General features: G+C 40.2%; 1 protein-coding gene across 1 annotated transcript in view; it reads right to left on the bottom strand.

Moving 5' to 3' along the window:
• The window catches only part of rptor (regulatory associated protein of MTOR, complex 1), a 362,931-nt gene that overhangs the window by 105,922 nt on the left and 234,028 nt on the right, over positions 1-22,981 (bottom strand). Inside the window, exons 21-22 of the mRNA XM_048611098.1 lie at positions 9,865-9,983; positions 464-567 (exon numbers count right to left, since the gene is read on the bottom strand). Of these exons, the coding sequence (XP_048467055.1) occupies positions 464-567; positions 9,865-9,983 (223 nt within the window). The remainder of the gene's footprint in view (positions 1-463; positions 568-9,864; positions 9,984-22,981) is intronic.

The following is a 22,981-nucleotide window of genomic DNA, read 5'->3' on the forward strand; positions in this document are numbered from 1 at the left end:
GTATGTCAGGCCTTCACTTTGACTGTGGCATGAAGTGTGGATAGGCTTCCTGGAGACTGGAAAACAGCAGGTTCCAAGTCCAGTGGTAGAATGTGCAAGGGAATGAGCCAGAAACCATAGACAGTGGGTTAGCTTGTGGATTGACAGCATGTACACATAAAGCAAGGCTGAAAACCTGTGGCAAAGGAAATCGGCTAGTGTGCACCGGAAGTGCATGCCATTAGTGAAGTTTTATTACTTATCTCAGTTCTGAAGCTGGAGTATAGAATGTCGGACTTCAGGATAGCAACAAGGATCGTGTCTCCAACATGCCTTGACCTGGTTATTCATACAGCCAAGAGCTGGAGCTAATCAACTTCAAACTTGCAAACAAAAGCTAAAGACATATTTTCTGTTGAGAACAACTTGTCACAAGAACATATTGTATCATAGAAGACATTATACTAATACCTCAAGGACTTACCCAACTTGATGAATGTGTGTTCCTTTACTGGTAGGACTGGCTGGTGCAGACTGCGTGAGGTTTGTGGAATCTAGAATACGTTGTGGTCGGGCATTAACTGTAGCCTGCAGAGAAACATTTATCAAAATAGTAAATCTTTTATACTATAACGAATTTACACATCAAGTATTCATAAATCACTTGGAAAGAACATATTACATTTAGTTAACACAGTGTGGAGATGGAGGAACACAGCAGGTCAGGCAGCAGAGGAGCAGGAAAGTTTCAGGTCGGGACCCTTCTTCAGAAATATGTCAACTTTCCTGCTCCTCTGATCCTGCCTGGCTTGCAGTATTCCTCCAGCTCCACACTGTGTTATCTCTGACTCCAGCATCTGCAGTTCTTGCTGTCTCTGATTGCATGTAGTTATTCCACTTTATTGGAATAAATACACTAAGACCGACCAAGGACCTCAAAATCTTAGTCATTGATGTCACATTATTCCAAAATTTTCAAGGAGAATTTAATATCTGCTTTATCAGCATTATAATAATGAATCATTTTGCTGTTTTTGTTTTAAAGATCAATTTGCAAGATTGGTTAAATCACGACTTTGAACATTAATTAGGTCTATAAGCTCAGCATTATCCCCAATCTTTTGTTCCTAAATTTTCAACATCTCAATGAAAACTAAAAAAAAAACAGTATTTCATATGAACTCCATTTCAGCATTACTTTCAAAAAAGGATCTCATTTCATTTTGTTAAAATATTCAAAGTAACATTCTTGAAACAGGAAAGGAAAATAAAGTGAGCAGAGCAGTTTGCACTTCAAAACAGGCCTCAGAAAAACAAAATTCGTAATGTTAAGTAAGCAGATTTTAATACACTGAAGTCAGTAACAAGTGTTATGGACCAGACCCTAGACCCTAATTTTATATTTAGTTAAAGGCAAGCGTAAGCTGCTGTATTCCAGATGTGATTCGATTTGTCCACACCAAGCTCGAATCAAAACACTTTTTTTTTTGTATTTTAAACTGTGTTGTAAAAATAAAGAATTGGCATAACTAACTCTATTGAAATACTTAACATGATTATTTAACAAGTATTATTTAACCACTAATTACCAACTGCTTAAATATAGGCAGCATTCTATAAACACACCCTTGGCATAAATGCAATTCAGCGAAACAGTTATGATTCTCACATGCTGTCTCACTCCAGTGCAGAAGAAACTATCTGCTACTTTTCATTTTTAAGAGAAAGCCTCACAGTCTCAGACTATAGCAGTTGGGAACTCAAGCTTTTAGTTCAACAGCCAGCAGAGACCTTCTCACTAACTGAAAGCAAAACTAAACGCCTTCCCGAGTCTGTGTGAGCGCTGACCCCACCCATTCATGATTCTTTTGTCCCATTTTTAAAAAACCCAGGAGAACTACAGGCCATTTATCAACTGCCTGTCTGAAGGAGACGACATTTCAGCACCATTGTGACAACACTTGTCTGCAAGAGAAGTAACACAGAACACATCTCTTAAAGACATAGTACCATTACCCAAGAGATAATTCTAACTAATAGCAGCCTGACCAGATCAACCTGCCTGCTGGGTCCACTTCTGCTCAGAGACTAAAAGAAACCTTCAAACAGCCCCAACAAAAATTCAAGTTATTGAGGTAAGACTAACAAAAAAACTACGCAATCCACCGCCAACATCAGAGGATCCAGCCATTTAAATTTGCTTGCAGAATTAAGGGGAGACAACTGACATGGATGGGTATACAGTCATAAAAGCCATGGTTAAGGGAAGTTAATCCAGAATAATGCATCAAACCACTAAGAGTTGGAAAGAGTTTAAATGAGTAACAGGTAAATGTAGAACTGACATCAAGAACTTCATCCTTTCAAAACAGCAACTCATACACATGGTTTGGGCTTCAGAAAGCAAAAGCCCATTCTACCATTTCACAGCTGCAAGCTGGGAGTGGGACTGGAGGTTCATTTTCATCCACTGAGCCCAGATAGAGTTTCCGGATACATGCCTTCGTTGGGATTCTCTCAAAGGCTATGCATGAGAATGAGATTAAAGAAAATACATTGCACAGCAGCCTTTTAGATTATAAGCATCTACTTCAAAATCAACACTAAGCCTGTACGTCATTAAATCTATTTAAACAAAGGTTGTATTTACTGTGAGTCGACTGTCTAACCAATAAGTGACCAAACCTGACCGTCAGGTAGCTACCATATTTACTATTTATTGGTGGATTCTTTAGTTTCAACTCAAGTACACTTTTCCTTCGTGCTAGACAGAAAAACATTCTTTACCTTCACACATATCCTCTCATGACATTGATCTTCAGCTACGATCTGCAGGTTTTTAAACCAGAACTATCTGCAGTCATTAAATATACATCTTTGGATGACTCAAGTACCTTAGTTGTAACTATTGTTCCTGCCAGTCTAATTTGGCTAATATTTATTTTTTCTCTGGCAATCGATCACTTTACTTAAAAAAGTCTTGTAAGAAAGATACCAAACGTTTTTAAAATTTCTGTGATTTGTTACATCAACAAATGAACAAGCAAAAATATTTTTCTGTACAACAATAGCAACAAACCTTTAGAGAGGTGCCCATTCAATTAAGAACTCAAGATTGGCAGCAATGCAAGTGTCAAGTAGATTCTTCTTGTGTATGCCTAATATTGTAAGAAGTATTTTGTAATATGTATTATGTTTTATTGCATGATCAGTTGTTGCAAGCTATCATTTGCCTCTTTTGCTATCATTGCCACATTTATGCTAATTATAATTAGCCCTTAAAACATCTGATGATTTTTTCAGGTGCTTTAAAGCTACTCAATAATTATGTTGTTGGGACATTTATAGCTATTTCAAATGATGCTAATTTGTTTGATCTAAGTGTGGAATTAGAACAGATAATAATTACAGGGGGTTCTCTTAAAACACGTGTTCTGGCAACGCAAATTGGCTACAACGCAATTGATGAATAGGGGAACAGTATTTGTAAAATGCAAACCTGTGTCAACTACAACGCAATTCCATCGAGTATGGATTGCTCTTTTCCAGCACTATTTTGAATACAATATTACTCAGGTTTACAACACATTTTAATCCTACAATTAACTTCAATGCCAATGGGCTACATTAGAAAGAAAGATCAGATTCTGCTGCTTCACTTATCTTAAAGTCCATCCAGAAGTTTGTGTCAAGATCAACATTTAAAAGGAGGAGGGAATTTTACCAAAAATTGCTGACGTGTCAATTTCACGGGAGTTTCATGGAGGGTTACAGGCTGTGAGCTCCATTTCATACAATTTTGCGCTGTTCACCTCTTCTGGATCATGGCCACTCCAATGACTTTTCACTTATTTCATACAGATTTTAAAGATTACATCTGAAATTGTCAATGCGTCAATTCTGGGGGAGTTTCATAGAGCTCACAGCCAGCAACGTTCCATGAAACTCCCCCAGAATTGACGCATTGACAATTTCAGATGTAATCTTTAAAATCTGCCTGAAATAAGTGGAAAGTCATTGGTGTGGCCATGATCCAGAAGGGGTGAGCAGTGCAAAATTATATGAGATAGAGCTCACAGCCAGCAACGTTCCACTTCACACAATTTTGCACTGCTCATCTCTTTTGGAACATTACTGAACTATCATGCAGTACTGGCCATTGCTGGGATTTCCAATGGCAGAACTCTAAAACCCAGCTGTCACTTCATTGCAAACATCAGGTCAGATTTGTACATGTATTGCATCTATGCCACATCACCTATCTGATAAACTGTCATAACTGCAGCTAGAAGAGTGAAGCTACACAGGTGAGGAAGAATTTTGGAAAACATTATCGTTGTGTCCTTTATGCCCCTAACCCTGCTTTTCCTATAGGCCCGTCATTTCTATAACTCTATTTTCTATAACACAATGTTGTACTAGAAACCCCCGTAATTTTGAAATGCAATGACAACTCTGCAAATTCAGTTTGAAATGTTAAAGCCAAATCTATATCTGAGGTGGTAAAAGGGTTCTTCGCAAAGCGACTAGTATTATCGAGATCAACTTTCTCAACACAAATTATTAATACTTGAATAGGAGAAATGCTTGGAATGATCTGCCACTAAAATGTACATTAACAGGGCCACATGCTCCAGACCACATTCCAAACTTGGTCCAACACAGGCAAAAGAACTAAATTTTAGAGGCGAGAGCGATTGCCTGGGCATCAAAGCAACCAAGTATGGCATCAAGCAGCCCTCAAATCTTAAGTCAATAGGAATCAAGGGGAAAACACTCTGCTAATTAGAGTAATACTTAGCACAAACATGGATCTGGTTGTTGAAGGCCAACAGTTCAGCCCTAAGTACTTGTTTCAAGAACTTCTGAGTGTTCTCCTGGGACTAAACATCTTCAGCAGTATCATCAATAACCTCCCCTCTTGCAGCAAGGCCTGGAAAGCACTCCGGTGTGGACTGATAAGTGACAAGTACCTGGCAATGACCCTGTCCAATAAGAAAGAACCTCACCATCTCCATTTAAAAGTTCAATGGCATTAACAGTGCTGATACTCCAACATCAACCCCCTGGGGATGATCACCGGCCAGAAACTTAGCTGGATGAGCCATATAAAATACTGTGGCTATCTGAACAGGTCAGAGGGTCCGAACTCTGCGTGAGTAACTCATCTCCTGATTCTTCAAAAGCCTGTCCACTATCTACAAGATATAGGTCAGGAATGCGATGGACTTCTCTCCATTTGCCTGGATGACTGCAGCCCCAACAAAGTTAAAAAGCTCGATGGCATCCAGGACAAAGCAGTCCATTTAATTAGCACTCCAGGTACCGACTTAAACATTCACTTCCTCCAACACCAGCACGCAGCGGCAGTGATGTGCAAAGCAGTCATTGCTAAAGTTCTTTTGACAGTCCCTGCCAAATCTGTGATCTTTACTACCTTGAATTATAATGATATCAGATATATGAGAACACCTCTACACACAGGTTCTCCTTCAAGCCACAGACCAACCTGACTTGGAACTATGTTGTCATTCCTTAATATCACTGGGTCAAAATCCTGGAACTCCCTCCCTAACTGTACTGAATATGACAGTTCACCACCTTCTTCTCAAGGGCAATTGGGGATGAACACAAATGTTTAGACTTGACAACAACTGACTGTCCTGCATTCATATTTTAATGGTTGTGGCTTTTTGCACATATACATAACACTGCACACTACAATCAACCTTCAGGTTTTAGCCAAAGGATTAGAATTCCAAATTAAGTTTGCTGGGTTTGCTAGATACAAAATAGAAGAGGGGGTGGGCTGTTGGCAAGGTCAAATACTTGTGAATCAGAAATAAAAGTTTTGTCATCCAGACATAAATTGAACAGTATTCAATAATGGCTTCAAAGCAATGTGTTATTTTCATTAGCATTTTATGAAATCTTCAAGGGATTATTCCTTCTATCACAATTGATTGGCACCAGTTTTTAAAGGAAAAAGTCATTCAAACACAAGCATTTCAGTGTTTCGAGATAGTAGGAACCGCAGATGCTGGAGAATCTGAGATAACAAGGTGTAGAGCTGGATGAACACAGCAGGCCAAGAAGCCTGAAATGTCAGCCTTCCTGCTCCTATGATGCTGCTTGGCCTGCTGTGTTCATCCAGCTCTACACCTTGTCATTTAGTGTTTAGTAGTTTTGTTCAACACATCAGGCTCCGTGGTTAATTACAGCTCTAAACATTCACATGTAAGCAGTTCACCCTGAAATACTGCACACTATACACCTAGGAAAGAACAGTTTCAAGTTCATCGGCTAAAAAAAAACTCTTGGATGCTAGGAAAGAGTGACAGATGATCCAAGGGCTAATTTCAGTTCTCAGGTAACCATTTCTTTTGCCCATAAATAGAATGTAATTTTCTATGGAATAGCATACTGGAAGATTGGAGCTGTGGTGTATTAATACTATGTCAATCAAATTGTTATGGTATCGGGTGTTAATTAAATAATTATCAAATAAATTTCACTCCTAAAAGCGGTCTCATGGTGCAGTGGCGAGGTCCTTACATCTTGGCCAGAAGGTCTGTGTTGAAGTCATGCCTGCCAGACAGGTGTATCATAGCATGTCCAAACAGGTTGATTAAAAATAAATGAAAAAATAAAGAGGGGGCAGCTGGGCATGGTAAGACTTGCAACGAGAATAAAGTTGCTGTCAAGGCAAAGCTGTGTGTCTTAATTCCCAAATCACTGCTTGGCCACTTAACATGCTGGATATTGCAAATAACCTCCAATAGGCAAGAAACTGGAATTAGGCTAAATATGCAGAGAACAAAATTGTGCATTTCACGCTGCTTGAAAGCTCAATCTGCTTAAGGAAACTTTCAGTCTATTTACACAAGAGATAAAGAACAAACAACTGAGTTTCAAGTCGGTGAAATTCTCTTCGATCTATAGGTGATTGCAGGCAAATTCTAATGTTACCAACGCACTCAGCTGTTCTGAGAATCACTTCTGTGATTTCAGACACACAGATTTGCTAAGGATGGGAGCAGATACCCAAGTGTATCAGCATGCCTGCATCATGAGGTTATTTTACATCATAACACCAACATGCAGATTCTAAAATACAATTTTAATCATTTAAAAAGGGTTATATAATTTTAGAAGTTATATCACAGATTTTATTTCAATGGTTCCAATTTCCACCTAAACATGGTTGATTTGATTCACTTGTACTTAGTTCATAAATTGGATGCCCTGAAGGTCTCTGTTCATTTTCACTTTTAGGTTTTTTAGTGCTTAGTGCCCACTGCCCAGTTTCCACTCCAGCACATACAGAAGCCATCAGTGTTTCAGTACTGGCCAGGAGCTTCAGGTGGAGGTTCGAATGCTGCCCTTCACAGCTGTGGATCTCAATGCTCAAAGGGTTTCCTGGAACTCCAGGAATCTGCCAAGTAGGTTATTGAGATCCACCTTGGAAAATTGGCAAAAGGGCTGTGAAACACAAACCTGCTACTCTCTTTTATAATCCCACTATCGCCACTCCACCAATGCCCTGTCAGCCGTCTCTCAGCCAGCAACCCCCGACGGCTGACACATGTGAAAGGGACAGAGTTTGAAATTGGGCCCTGCCCAGAGCTGTACAAAGGTGTCCCTCAAGGCTGTCTACAGTTTCCATACAGTTAAAATCAGCAGCCTTTCTACCAGCCATCCTTAGCCACTGGATCAGTACTAGTCTTGGCAAGGGCACCTGTAAGAAACGCATTGCTCCAGGATGAATAGTTTGCGAGAGAGAAAGAGGAGAGGATATTTACCATCCTTTCACAATTTAGGTGATATATTGTGGGGATTTAAATATTGTCATGAAAAAGCAAAAGGACGTGTCATATTAAGAGCTATTCCAGTAACAAGAAATGCATGTTCTATGGATTGGTTAAAAATGAAAATTATCAGCAGCAGCGATTTTCAATATTATAATTCAAGTGAATGACCTCAAGAAAAGGACGTTCAAAGGCAAAAGCTTTTCCCCTACAAAAACACCCACTTCAATGATTCATTGACAATAGAATTTCAACTACATCTACACAAGCAAAGAAAGGCAGATAAGTAAAACCATTCATAGCTTCCCACCGCTCTGAATTTTGAAAGTTACTCTGATTTTCTCAGTATCTCTGGAGACAGTCTATTTTCAAAGAAGTGGCAGAGATTTCTGGAGCTCCAGGTATATGTGTACATGCATTCAATTTGGTTATCTTGTACAGAATATGCCATTTCATTGATTATTCTCTAGTTCAGAAGTCAGAAACAGCTACATTCAAATGTCACTCAATACAATTATTAATGTATTTGCAGAAACCATTAAGATTAAGGCCATTATTCACATTGAGACACTCACTCTTACAAGAGACGTCGTGTACTGGTCACAATGTAGAATTTCTGATTATGCTATCATTGTGGGGGTTTTGGGAATGGGATTAGACAAATACATTATTCAAAGGCTGCTATTGTGCTGAATGTAGATCTCACAAAAATAAAACATTGACAGTCAAAGCAGGAAGATTAGGACTCAGACATGACATTTCAGCCACCGCATGGAGGAATTTGCAGCGAGGTGAGGGGTGGGGGTTAGTAGTGGCACTGAAAGGTAGTTCAAACTTTACCTGATCACTCTTTATTGTTGCTACTGTGACAACTGTATCAACCAACTCACAGCAGGATGACTGTCAGCTCAGGCTGGCACATTCAACTCCAGTGTATAATTATGGGTTGGATTGAAAGTCAACACTGGAGACTGTGGACAGCAGTGAAGGAGGCGGGGGGTGGTGGTGGTGGTAGATGAGCATGTAGGCTCAAGTTTAGTACTGAAGGGTTCACTTTAAAAGCCAGCTGTTGTCCAGACAGTAAGAACAGTCCACTAATCTGCTAAATGAGTTTATTATTTTCTGACATTTGGGAAGTTAGGTTAACTGAGCGATTCAAGGAGCTTTGATTACAATTGGCACTCTATTCCAGATTGCTGTGAAAGAAAGTAGTTTCCTGATTCAGACCTTGCCTTTCTTCACTAAGTAATTGGCTTTTCTGCATTATCGGAGATCAAAAAATTATTCATGTGAAAGACAAATGTACAGCAAAGATGATAGGAAATTTTTTTTTACATCCATGAGTCAATGCCATTGCACAGGTCAATTTGGGGCAGTGACAGTCAACTTCCACAAAAGACTCAGACATTTTACAGGAATGAATGGTGCCACTTAATGCAATAAAGACCTGAACTATCACATATTTGTCCATTCTAGCCACTGTCTTCTGTACAAGCCAAACCAATAACCCCTTTCTTAATTCTATCCACCTACATCGGATATAACTTTTCGCTTCGGGTATGCTCACAGCTCTGTGTTCTTGCCTCAAAATTAGTTATTAAATAAGAGAATTATTACAGATTAGAAAACAGAGTGGATATTCAGCTTTAATAACAGCAATGTGCTTCAATGCACCCATCTCATGTAAGTTAGAAACAGCTAATCTCACTGTTTTGACAGTTTAAACAAATTCCTGCACTTTTCAGGAATATATTTAATAGTAATGTTTCAAATTCATACAGATACATAACAAAATAATGCATCAAATTATACATACACCTAAAGCAAAGATAAAGACAACAGGGCCTTTAGATAACATCTTACCTGAGAAGCACTGTAGCATTTCTGAAGTGCTGTCTAAAATGTAAGCCTTGATTAATAATGCAAGCCCTGGAATGAAATCTGAACCCAGTGTAACTCACTGGATCAGAAGTGAGACCGCTACCAAAGGAGCCAAGCTGATGCTTGAATGCTGATTATGGCACTTTTACAGTCACAGTATTCACATGTTCAATATTTAGGAATGCTACTACTGTACCTTGTAAGCTGTGTTGTTGAGCACCTTCATAGCGAGGTCTGAGACTTCTGGGAAAGGATCCGCTGCCAGATGAAGCAAAACACGCCAAATTTGGGTGTAGACGCTGTTGAATGATACACCTTTAAAAGAATTTTTTTTGGCTGATTAATGGAAATTCACACATTTTTAAAATCAAACTGGTCATTTTTAGCATCTTTTACCTCTTGCTTCTCCTAGTGTATGTTACTTTTGCACTAGCTTGGTATCCAATACTTAATTTTTTTTAAACTCAAATAGCAATTAAGCTTATTCTCAAAGATATTACATTACTCATCAATACCTCTGGAAATGCAGCATACATGAAAGGTTACCAACATCACCAGAATGTGAGATGAACTTCACAGAAAGTACACTGATGAAGTAATTAATGTACTATAGTGCTACGAAGGCCTTTAAATACATTTATTCGGCACTTTTCTGGAACTCATTATTTGAGTGCTCGAAGCCAATTCTGTACCATCCCAGTAACAGAATAGATTTTGACCCAATATATCATTCATGGCATTAAGAGCATATAATTATTGTGATGCTGGAGGATATATATAAATAATTCAGCAGGTAAACAATTGATAATGAAGCTCCAATAATAATTGTGAAGTAAAGAATTTAGCAGCTAACAGCATAGTAGAATAGTAAAGATTAAAATTATGCATCAATAAACAAATATTTAGAAACTGGCATTAAGTGTCTTCTAAAAGGAGTTTTTCACAGCTTCAGGACTAAATGCTTAAAGAGACAGCACAGGAAAACAAAACAAAACAAAAATAGAAATAGCTTGAGAAACTCAGCAGATCTGGTAGCATCAGGTAGAGTCAATGCTTTCGGGTCCAGTGACTGTTTTGTTCTGAGGAAGTGTCAGTGGACTCAAAACATTAACTCTGCTTTCTTTCCATAGATGCTGTCAGACCTGTTGAGTGTTTCCAGCTATCTCTGTTTTTTGTTTCAGATTTCTAGCACCTGCAGTTCTTTGATTTTAACCAGGTTAAGTGATTTGCTGTACCATATTCCTTAGATGTTTCAGTGCTTCTGGGACATGTTAAACAAAACGGCAACATTTGCACAGCAAATTACACGTGTTATGTGCAATAACGTCTTGGATAAAGCAGACGGGACTGAAGAATCACTAACAGTAGAGGTACAATATTGGCAAAAAAGCAGAAAGCAGGTTTGTTGAATGGTTATTTCAGAATGGAAGGCAGTAAAGAGTACTTTTTCTCAAGGTACTATATAAGGACCATAGCTCTTTTCAATATATTAATGAACCAGAATTGAATATAGGGGCACAATTCCAAAGTTTGTAGTAGTAAACATTGAGGACGACAGTAACAGGTTTCAGAATTACATAGACTGGTGAAATGTGTAAACATATGTTGGATGGAATTTAATGCAGAGAAATGTAAAGTGATGCATTTTGGGAGATAATAAGGGAGCCAACATCGACTAAAAAAAAATTAAAATCTGGCAGTTAATATATACACATCTTTGAAGAAGGAAGAATGAGTTGACCAAACTTTTAAAAATGCATTTGAACCATCACCTGAAGAGTTCGATGGACTCAATGTTAACTCTGTTTCTCTCTCTACAGATGCTGCCAGACCTGATGGGTTTCTCCAGCTTTCTGTGTTTGTTACAGGATTTAAGATAATTGGTAAGGTACCAGAAGTGAAATAGTGTTTCTAGTAAAGCAATGGAATGCCCAAAATCACTGGAATTTTTAACAGATACATTTATTGCAGCATAATCACAAGCGAAGACAAAGTTAGATTCTACAAAAATATATTCAAAGAATTCTTATGGTTCGGATACTTCATTTACAAAGTAAAAACTGTAAAACTGAATGCTCATGCACAAGGGAAAGTCAGCATGTTATGGAGACAGCAAGGTGAGATCTGAGGAACAGGTTAAATCACGGATCAAGTCTGTCTGTCTTTTCCAGGAAGATCAAACAAACTTTTGTAAGATAATCAATACTAGAGTTCAGCAGGGAGATGGGCATTTTTGTTGAAATCAATTCAAACAACAATGTACTGGATACACAATCTTGTTGAACGGTATCACTGCCAGATTTTAAGTGTAATGGGAATTCAGAGATTTTGCAATTAATCAAAAAGTAGTTCTGATACGTGCAATCAAATTTAAGTCTGCAGACATGAGAACATCTGACTACTGGAAGGACAAAAGTTTATCTGTCCACTGTAACTGTATGACAAAGCATAAATAAATATATTCTCTTCAGAAAAGGCAAGACTTTGAGCAAAACTTAAATGCGCACATAATTGCACATGTTGAATAAAGAAAAGTTGAGTACTGGTTATTTATAATTTACAACTGCATGGACAAAATAAAAGCATTTGAAACTTTAGAACATCTTCAAAACAGACTAAGGTATGATTCTTCATAAACTGGTTACTGCATTTATCTTTAACGAATAACTGCAAAGTTTCCACCTGTTATATGTTAAGACTGTTCAATAATATCACACCATTAGCAAAATCTTAAAATAATATGCAAGTTAGTGACAAAATGACATTTTGTGATAGACTATTGAGTGAAGAGTGTTTAGTCAGATTGTGAGTACAAGGTAAGGTTTCTTTTGCATGAAATGACAACTTGAGAAGCAATTAAAAGTTACTATGTTCAAGTTGAAATTGCTTCTTGAAAATCAAGAAATGAATTAAATTCATTAAGCAAAGTCTGTTTCAGGTATAATTTGGAAAAATTACTCTGGTCCATGAACCATAAATGAGAAGAAATCCATGTCTCCCCCATTTAAATGTTATGTTAACTCATGTACTTTATCAGTTGGGAAAATAGGCTTCAATAAAAGTAGACAAGGAGAAGAAGGGGGCCCGATAGGAGTGGGAGACAGGGAGTAGAAGGACATTGAAGGGAAGGGGTGGAGGGGAGAGGACTGGGTCGTTGGGAGGGACAGCTAGCAGGGAAGGGAGAATGGGCTGGGGGGGGGTGAAGAGAGACGTTGGGGAGGCTGGTCAGTTCACTTAGTTTGCTGTTTTGCAATGCAGAATGGTGGCAGAGTGGGTTCAATTCCTGCACTGGCTGAAGTGACCATGAAGGAATGCCTTCTCAATTTAACCCCTTGCCTGAGGTACGGTGACTGTCAGGTTAAACTACCACCAATTATCTCTCTGCAATGACAGTGCAGACTTATGGTCTGGTAGGATTATGGCAAGTTTACTTTTATTTATAATGACCAGAATTGCACTCAACTTGTCAAGAGCGATTGACCATGTTAAATTGCCCATTGTGTCCAGGGATGTGCAGGCTAAGTGGATTATCCATGGGAATGGAGGGTTACAGAGATAGGGTGGGGTGGGAGTTAGTGGGGGTGGGGTCTGGGTGGCGTGTTCTTCACAGGGTCAATGTGGACTTGATGGCCTGAACTGCCTGCTTCCACACTGTAGGGATTCTATGATAGTTCAAAAACTTACTAGCTCAAAAATAAAAGCACGCTTCCATGTGTGAAACTTGATAAATTAATCATAGCAGAGTCAGATTGAACATCAATAAATACTCCCCTTCTGGAACTGGTTGGATAATTATCTGGAGTGAAATCACATCTTATTTTCCCCTCGCCAACCAAGAAACAGGGGCCAAATATTGCTTTGGGTGAGGTTTGCTGATGCTGCAAAGATTAGGGTTGACTTAATATTTGTATTATATAAGGTTCCTTAGTGCGGCCTGGATTAACTGAACATTAGTTTTAATGCTTTACATGGAGAAATACAGCATCATGATGTTATCGTGAATCAATTGTGTAGTCACTGAAAGGTCAGAGTTCTAATTCTTGAAAACATACTCAAAGTCTCCAAACCTTTAACATGCACCACAGATATCACTTCAACTATCAACATCCTGGGGTTTGCCAGTGACCCAAAACTGAACGAGACTAGCCATATAAATAATCTGGTTACAAAAGCAGGTCAGAGGCTGGGAATTCTGCGGCGAGTAACTTAGCTCCTGACTCCCCAAAGCCTGTCCATCATCTGCAAGACTCAAGTCAGGAGTGCAATGGAATACTCCCCAGTTGTCTGGGTGTTTGTAGCTTCAACACAAGAAGCTTGACACCATCCAGCACAAAGCAGCCTACTTGACCGTCACCCCAGCTACCACCTTAAACATGTAACCACTCCATTACTGACGCAGTGTGTATCATCTACAGGATGCACAGCAGCAACTCACCAAGGCTTCTTCAATAATACTTTCCAAATCCATAGCCTTTACCACCCAGGACAAGGACAGCAGACATAAGGGAACAATATTACTTATATGTTGCTCTTGGTACTACATCACCATTTCTTCAATGTCACCAGGTTAACATCCTGAAGCTCCCCTCCTAACAGCACTGCAGCTGTACCTAAACCCCATCAATTGCAGTGATTCAGGATGGTAGTTTGCCCCACCAACTGCTCAAGGGCAATTATGGATAGACACTAAATGTTGTCCCAGCCAGAGACACCCATGTTTCGTGAATGAATAGAAATACAATGCCTCTTGTAAAGATGTTATTTTAAGGCACTTCACGGGTGCACAAAGTCACCAGAGGAGATGAAAACTTGCTCAAAAAATCTAGATTTTAGAGAACGCTTTCCAAGAAGACAGAAGTATCCTGGGAAAGTGTTCCAGAGCTTAGGGCCTAGGTAATAGAAAGCAAAGATAAAGCTGGGGATGTATACAGGCCAGAATTAGAATAGTGCTGATATCTTGGAGGGTTGAGGCCAGAGGAACTGACAGTGATAGGTAGGTGCAAGGCCAAAGAGGATTTGAAAACAAGGATGAGAATTCCTGTTGTTTGACCAAGAGCCATAGGTCAGCACATACAAGGGTCCACAGGAAACCAGACTTGGTGCAAGTTAAAACAGGCAAAAGGGCTTTGGTTAACCAAGTTTATGAAGGGTGGAATGAACAAGACCTTCCATGTGTGCATAGAATAGCTAAGTCCAGAGGTAATGAAGGAATTAATGAGGTTCTGTAGGTAGATGAGCTGAGACAGAGGGGAAATCAGGCAATGTTAGGAAGGTGAAAATAAGCCGTGTTAATATTGGCAGGAATATAAAATATTGTGAATAGACAGATGGAGTCTCTGATGCAAGGCGCTTGCTGGTACAAATTCATCTGAAATGTAATCTCACGTCAAGTTAGGACAAATGTTTTGCTTGGTTCTATCCGAGGGCTTGTGTATCCAAAGTGGTAAAATACCAACTTCTCTTTCAATTCCTCCCACTTCCTACAGACAAAAGGGGTGGCCATGGGTACCTGCATGGGCCCAAGCGATGCCTGCCTCTTTGTAGGTTACGCGGAACAATCCCTCTTCCATAGCTACACTGGCCTTAAACCCCACCTCTTCCTCCGTTACATCGATGACTGTATCAGCGCTGCCTCGTGCTCCCACGAGGAGCTCGAACAGTTTATCCACTTCACCAACACCTTCCACCCCAACCTTAAGTTCACCTGGACCATCTCTGATACCTCTCTCTCCTTCCTGGACCTCTCTGTTTCCATCTCCGGCAACCACCTGGAAACCGATATCCATTTCAAGCCCACCGACTCCCACAGCTACCTAGAATACACCTCCTCCCACCCACCTTCCTGCAAAAATGCCATCCTCTATTCCCAATTCTTTCACCTCCGCTGCATCTGCTCCCAGGACGAGGCATTCCACTCCTGAACATCTCAGATGTCCTCGTTTTTCAAGGACCGCAACTACCCCCCCTGACCCCAATGGTCAAGAACGCCCTCGACCGTGTCTCCTGCATTTCCCGCAACTCATCCCTCACACACCCTCCCCGCAATAATGACGAAAACAGAATCTCCCTCGTCCTCATGTACCACCCCACCAACCTCCGGATCCAACGCATCATCCTCCGACACTTCCGCCATCTGCAATCCGACCCCACCACCAAAGACATTTTTCCCTCCCCACCCTTATCTGCTTTCCGGAGGGACCACTCTCTCCGTGACTCCCTTGTCCGCTCCACACTCCCCTCCAGCCCCACCACACCCGGCACTTTTCCCTGCAATCGCAGGAAGTGCTACACCTGCCCCTACATCTCACCCCTCACCCCCATCCAAGACCCCAAGAAGACCTTCCACATCAAGCAGATGTTCACCTGCACATCTGCTAATGTGGTATACTGTATCCGCTGTTCCCGTTGTGGCCTCCTCTACAGCGGGGAAAGCAAGCAGAGGCTTGGGGACCGCTTTACGGAACACCTACGCTCGGTTCGCAATAAACAACTGCACCTCCCAGTTGCAAATCATTTCAACTCCCCCTCCCATTCCTCAGACGACATGTCCATCCTGGGCCTCCTGCAGTGCCACAACGATGCCACCCGAAGGTTGCAGGAACAGCACCTCATATTTTGCTTGGAAACCCTGCAGCCCAATGATATCAATGTGGACTTCACAAGCCTCCCCCTACTGCATCCCAAAACCAGCCCAGCTCGTCCCCGCCTCCCTAACCTGTTCTTCCTCCCACCTATCCCCTCCTCCCACCTCAAGCCCCACCCCCATCTCCTACCCTCTAGCCTCATCCCGCCCCCTTGACCTGTCTGTCCCCTCCCTAACTCCCCACCTACACTCACCTTTACTGGCTCCATCCCCACCTCTTTGACCGGTCTGTCTCCTCTCCACCTATCTTCTCCTTCATCCATCTTCTATCCGCCTCCCCCTCTCTCCCTATTTATTTCAGAACACCCTTCCCCTCCCCTCCCCTCCCCCATTTCTGAAGAAGGGTCTATGCCCGAAACGTCAGCTTTCCTGCTCCTCTGATGCTGCTTGGCCTGTTGTGTTCATCCAGCTTGTTATCTCAGATTCTTCAGCATCTGCAGTTCCTACTATCTCTGAAACACCAATGCTGTTGTGTCAGGACTGGTGAAGTTGACTGAGATCTTGCTTCATGGTATCTGACCTTCTATTAGGGGTCACTGCTGAGTCATTTGAAGAACACAATGGGCCATAGCTGCCTCTGTGGCTTCTGACAAAGTCTAATCTGCAGCATGTCTCATTTTGGCATATCACAAGATGCCTGAGTTATTACTGCAGTGCCACAGAAACCAATTAGAACAGTGTAGTGCTATACACAGAAACTTGGAAATATCAACCAGCTGTCAGTCATACATATGTGTATGCACATATTTCATACATATACACATGCTAACTTTTTTCAGTCGAGGGAAAAGCAATTAGATTCATCATTGTGTCAAGTAGGGAAAAGTAGCTTTCTGCCCGGCATATGAATATTGAGCAAAACATCTCATTTATTTGAAGACTGCTTGTTAAACCTGAAAGATTGTCAGAATCATGAATTATGTAGATTTTTTTTAAAAACAAACGTTCCCAAGGAATAGCAATTGAATATTTAGGACACTAGCATAATGAATAAATGAAATGTTTCTGTCTGTTGTAATATGTTTATACAAACTATGCCCAAGGGACATTTGAATCTCCACATGCAGTGGCCTTATAAACTTCACATTCTTGCGTATGTAGGTTTTCACAGAATCTTGCATCTCCAACAAAGCACAAATTATCATCTGATGTTCTACACTCAAAATTACAATTCCAAGAGTACAATACATGGATTTGCAATGATATCCAAATGTAATGCTTCTGCTCTGAAACATTCAAACTGATATTCAGTCTATCCAACTCACTCTTATGAGCCTAGAAAGCTGTGGAAGGATAGTGACATAATAATGGACTAGTAATCCGGAGGGCCAGGCTCTGGGCATGTTGGTTCAGATCTCGTGATGGCAGCTTGTGGAACCTAAGTTCAATTCATCCAATCTGGAACTGAAAAGTAGTCTCTGTGATGGTGACCTCACATCCATCATCAACTGAGGTAAGATCTTATCTGGTTCGTTAGTACCCACAGGGAAAGAAATCTGCAATCCTTACCTGCTCTGGCTCACATGCGACTCCAGATCCTCAGCAATGTAGATCACTTCAAACTGCACTCTGAAAGACCTAGCAAGACACTTGGTTCCAGGACACTTAGGGATGGGCAACATATGCTAACCTTGGCAGCCAAACCCTCATCTCATAGAAAGAATTAAAGTATGGATTACAATCCACGGCCGATATCCATATCTTTATCCATTTCATTAGGAGTCAATAGAGATCATGAGCAGGAAACCTCTCAATTCTATCCTCTTCACCAATCCTGATAAGGTGGTCAAACCTGGGACTTTGCTAATCAGCACTTGGAATTTAAGTCTACGACTGTCAAAAGTTACATCAAATCAGAAGTTCAATACGACAATGAGCTAACAGTCAGAATTAAAACTCAACGTTGATGTGAACTATCACCTCCTCCCTGTGATTCGGAGCTGAAATTGCAATTTTAACACAAGCAAGAACATGAGCTCTATGTAATTACATATCATTCCATAATAATCAGATCTAATGCTTGAGCTTATATTTTCTGCACACTAAACATGTTTTGCTAAAAGAACTCATGCAAATTATTCCAATTAAACAACGTCATGTATGTTGGTATTAACATACATTTAAGCATAACGGCTTTTGATACCTTTGTTAAACCTTACATGTACTACACATGGTATTTATAAACATCACAAACATTTATTTATAATTATTTACTAGCATTTCTAAGCAAATTAGAAATCAATGACCCCCTCCAAATCATACACCATTCTGATTTAGAACTATATTGCTGTTCCTACACTGGGTCAAAACCCTACAACTCCCTTCCTGGTAGCATTATGTGTACCAACACTTTAACGACTGTAGTACTTCAAGAAAACATTACCACCAGCTCCTTGAGAGGAATTAGGGATGAGCAATAAAGACAGGGTTAGCGAAAAATGCCTGTAAAAAATGTTAGAATTGTACAGCATTCCAAAACAGTTTGATACTTCATGTAATACAAAGTGTTGGCGAAATTTAAAAAGTCTTGTGGCGTCGGTGGAGAGAAGCAGAGTTAATGTTGCAAGTCGACTGTTACTCAATATGATTTAACCTTCTCTCTCCACTAATGCCTCCAGATCTTCTGAGTTTTTACAGACTTCCAACATTAGCAGCATTTTGCTTTTGTAAGTTTTCTTAGCCCATGTGAGGGCCAAGTATGAAGAAAATGAAGTACATAATAAATGTGCGGAGAAGCAACTGACTTTGAATTTTTGTTTTGAGACACAAATCGATGGTCATGGATGTTTCCTGGCCCCTTTTTAGAAGATAACTGAGTTGCAGTTTGGATGCCTAGAAAGTTAGAATGAAACAAGTCTTTCATCCTGCATTATCAACTAGATCATTTCTCAAATCTATAAATCCTGTACCCTTTGAACAAGGTGATACTTTCATGTTTCTTTATGAAGCAACATAAAAGTGCTCAGTTCTGATCAAATCCAAACATCAATGAAGGATAGTTCTTACACTTGCTTCTTGATTAGCAATGCAATACATCATTTAAAATCTGCATTGTTGGTTTTTTTGCAGATTTTGACAGCAAACTTTAATGAGTCAATTGCCCGTACAAAAGGTAGACATGAAATAGAGTCTATAGGCATGAGGCTGGAAAAGCACTGCAGGTCATACAACATCAGAGCAGGAAAGACAACATTTCAGGCCAAAACCCTTCGTCAGGACCAATGTGTCTACTTTCCCGCTCCTCTGATGCTGTCTGACCTGCTGTGCTTTGCCAGCCTCATACCCACAAGCTCTGGCTTCTGGTATCTTCAGTCCCTATGTCTCCAAATAGACATAAAATAACTTAGTAGACAAAGTCAGGTCAACTATGAAAATGTTGTTTTTCAATGTTTTCCTCTTTCTGAAGGCATTCGCTTTTGCTGTAGTAGGATTTGAGACTGTGGCCAGTTACCTATTGTATGCCAAAATCACAAGACAGTCATTTTGAATGGAGAGGGAGAGGAAGAAGGGAGAGGGAGAAGGGAGAAGGGAGAGGGGAGAGGGAGAAGGGAGAGGGAGAAGGGAGAGGGAGAAGGGAGAAGGGAAGAGGGAAGAGGGGAGAAGGGAGAGGGGAGAGGGAGAGGGGAGAGGGAGAAGGGAGAAGGAGACTGAAGGGTTTCTCTACTGTAGACACCAAAAGGCACAGAAGCAGAAACAGGCTATTAAGCCCATCAAATCTGTTCCACCATGAAATGGGATCATGGCTGATCTGATCATCCTCAAGTCCACTTTCCTGCCTTTCTCCCATAATCCTCAATTCCTATAATGATTAAAAAGATGTATATCTCAGCCCTGAATATTTTCAGATACTTAGTCTTTACAGACCTCTGCAGTGAAGAATCCCAGATTCCCTATCCTCAGAGATGACATGCTTCACCAGTCTTAAATTTTTACATTTGTTTGAAATCATTCCTGGGACCTGAGCATCACTGACTGGGACAGCATTAATTGCCCATCTCTAATTGCCCACAAGGCTGTTAAGATTCAACCATATTGCGGTTGGTCTCCAGTCACATGTAGGCCAGAACAGGTAAGGATAGCAAACTTCATACCTTAAAAGACATTAATGAATCAGATGGGGTTTTCCCGACAATTGACAATGGTTTCATGTTCATTAGACTCTCAATTCCAGATTTTTTTTTTTAAACTGAATTTAAATTCTATTATCTTCCATGGTAGGATTCAAACTCAGGTTCTCAGATCATTACTTGTGTTTCTAGATTAATAGTCCAGCACTGACACTACCAGGCCATTACCACCCAAAATGGGTGAGCCCTTACTTTGAAATTATGCCCACTGGTCCTAGGCTCTCCTACAAAGGGAAACAACCTCTCTGCATCTAATCCATCAAGTCCCCAAAGAGTCTTTATGTTTCAATAAGGTCATCCCTTAGGCCGTTCAACTCCAATGAATACAGACCCAACCTAATCAAACTCGCCTCATAACACAGTCCCTCCATATCTGGGAACAACCTACCGAACCTTCTCCAGACTACTGCCAATGCCAGTACATCCTTCCTCAGAGAAAGAGAAAGGGCACTAAACTGTTCACAGTATTCCAGTTGTGGTCTCACTAGTGCCTTGTACAGTTTTAGCAAACCCTCCTACTTTTATATGCCCTTCGAAATAAAGGCTGACACTCCATTTGCTTTCCCTATTATCTGCTTAACTTGGAAGCTAGCTGAGATTTATGGACAACAATTCCCAAATCCCTCTGCCCTGTAGCTTTCTGCAGTCTTTCTCCATTTAAATAAATACTCAGCTCCTACATTTGTGCAAAGCCTAGGATTTTCCCATATAATGTTCCACCTGCCAAGTTTCTGTCCACTTGCTTAATCTGTCTATATTCCTCTGTGGACTTTGTGTCATCCTTAGTACTTGCCTTCTCACTTATTTTTTGTGTCATCTGCAAACTTGGCTCTCATCTGAGTCATGAATGTTGGTAAATACTTGTACTCCAGCACTGTTCCCTGTGGGACTCCACTAGTTACAAGCTGCCATCCTGAAAATGATTCCCCTCCCCCACCTTTCCAAACTGTCTTCCATTAGTTAGCCGATTCTCTACCCATGCTAACGTACTAATTTCAACACCACAGGCGCTTATTAAGTAGCCTTAGGTGTGGTACCTTATCAAATGCCTTAAGGAAATCCAAATCCATTACATTCACTACTTTCCCCTTATCTATTCAACTTGTTACCTGCTCAAAGAATTCTAATAAATTTGCCAAGCATGATTTCCCCTTCATGATGATATTATATATTTCTTAGATATTATGCTGTCATATCCATAATGAACCAAACTATTTCCCAATAATAGATAGGAAGCAAACTGACCCATAGTTACCTGATTTTACTTGTCTCCTTCCCTTTTTGAATAAAGGTGTTACATTTGTAATTTTCTGACTCTCTGGGCCTTTTCCAGAATCTAAGGATAGCTGGAAGATGACCACTGGTGCATGGACTCTCTCTGTAGCTACATCTTTCACTATCCTAGGATGCATCCCATTAGGTCCAGTGAACTTACTGCTCTTTGGCCCCATGAGTTTCTCTAGAGTCCCTTTTTTGTAATAGTTATTATATTTATTTCCATATCTACTTTTGCCCCTTAATAATTTAGTACTTGTGGAATGCTACATTGTCTTCCATTGTGAAGTCTGGTATTTATTCAACTACTCTGCCATTTCCTGGTTGCCCATTATTTTTTCGAGCCTTGTTCTCCAAGAATTCTATGCTCACTTTGGTCTCTATCTTCATTTTTAGATATCTGAAGAAGTTCTTGCTGTCTGTCTTGATACTACTTGCAAGTTCTCTTTTGTTTTGGTCATCTTTTGTTGATATTTACAACTTACCCAATCCTGTGGCTTCCCACCAATCTTTGCTACTTTGTATTTTTTTCTTTCAATTTGATACTTCAATTGTTCGGTTACCACGTTTAGCTTATCACCTTCCCAGAATTCTTCTTTCTAACTTAGAAATATCTTTGTTATGAATCGTGAACATTTTCTTAAATATCTGTCAATAAATTCATAAGAAAATATGGCACCCAATCATGTCCACAAATATCAAACTTACCACCAAGGATCAGAGCTAATGATCAGGCTTTGACATGTACAGGCTAGAACTGTCAGAGGAAAGTGTACTATCTGAACTGTTGTCACGGCCAAAATGAGCTACAGTACAGATCAAGTCCAAATGGCTTAACACCATGACGTAACTCTGCATTCATACAGCTAGCCAAAAATGGAGGACAGAGGTTTGCTAAAAGTAGTTCATTTACTAGAACTAAATATGTACTTTGAGTTGAAATTCACATGTGAAAGTGGCATGTCTGAGGTCAACTGCTGGTAACTAGCTTTTTCCAATTATTGTACTTTAATTAACATAATTGTCCAAATCTACAGCAAACAAAACTCTTCAACTACTGAGGTTTGGGATAGGTCTCCTGCCCAATCTTAAGGACACAATAGTAATAAAATATGCTTCCTTGGCGTTAGTAAAGCTTTTAAATATTTGGAGATAGAAACAGCCTCTTCACTGCTAAAGGACAGATGCTCTTGAAAGGAGGATAATTATGTAAGATTGAAAGAAACACTTTTTCGTGTCATCACCCTATATTGGCAAAGGATGAGAAG

The sequence above is a fragment of the Rhincodon typus genome, chromosome 23 (assembly GCF_021869965.1).
Source record: "Rhincodon typus isolate 14 chromosome 23, sRhiTyp1.1, whole genome shotgun sequence".
Taxonomy (NCBI): Eukaryota; Metazoa; Chordata; class Chondrichthyes; order Orectolobiformes; family Rhincodontidae; genus Rhincodon; species Rhincodon typus.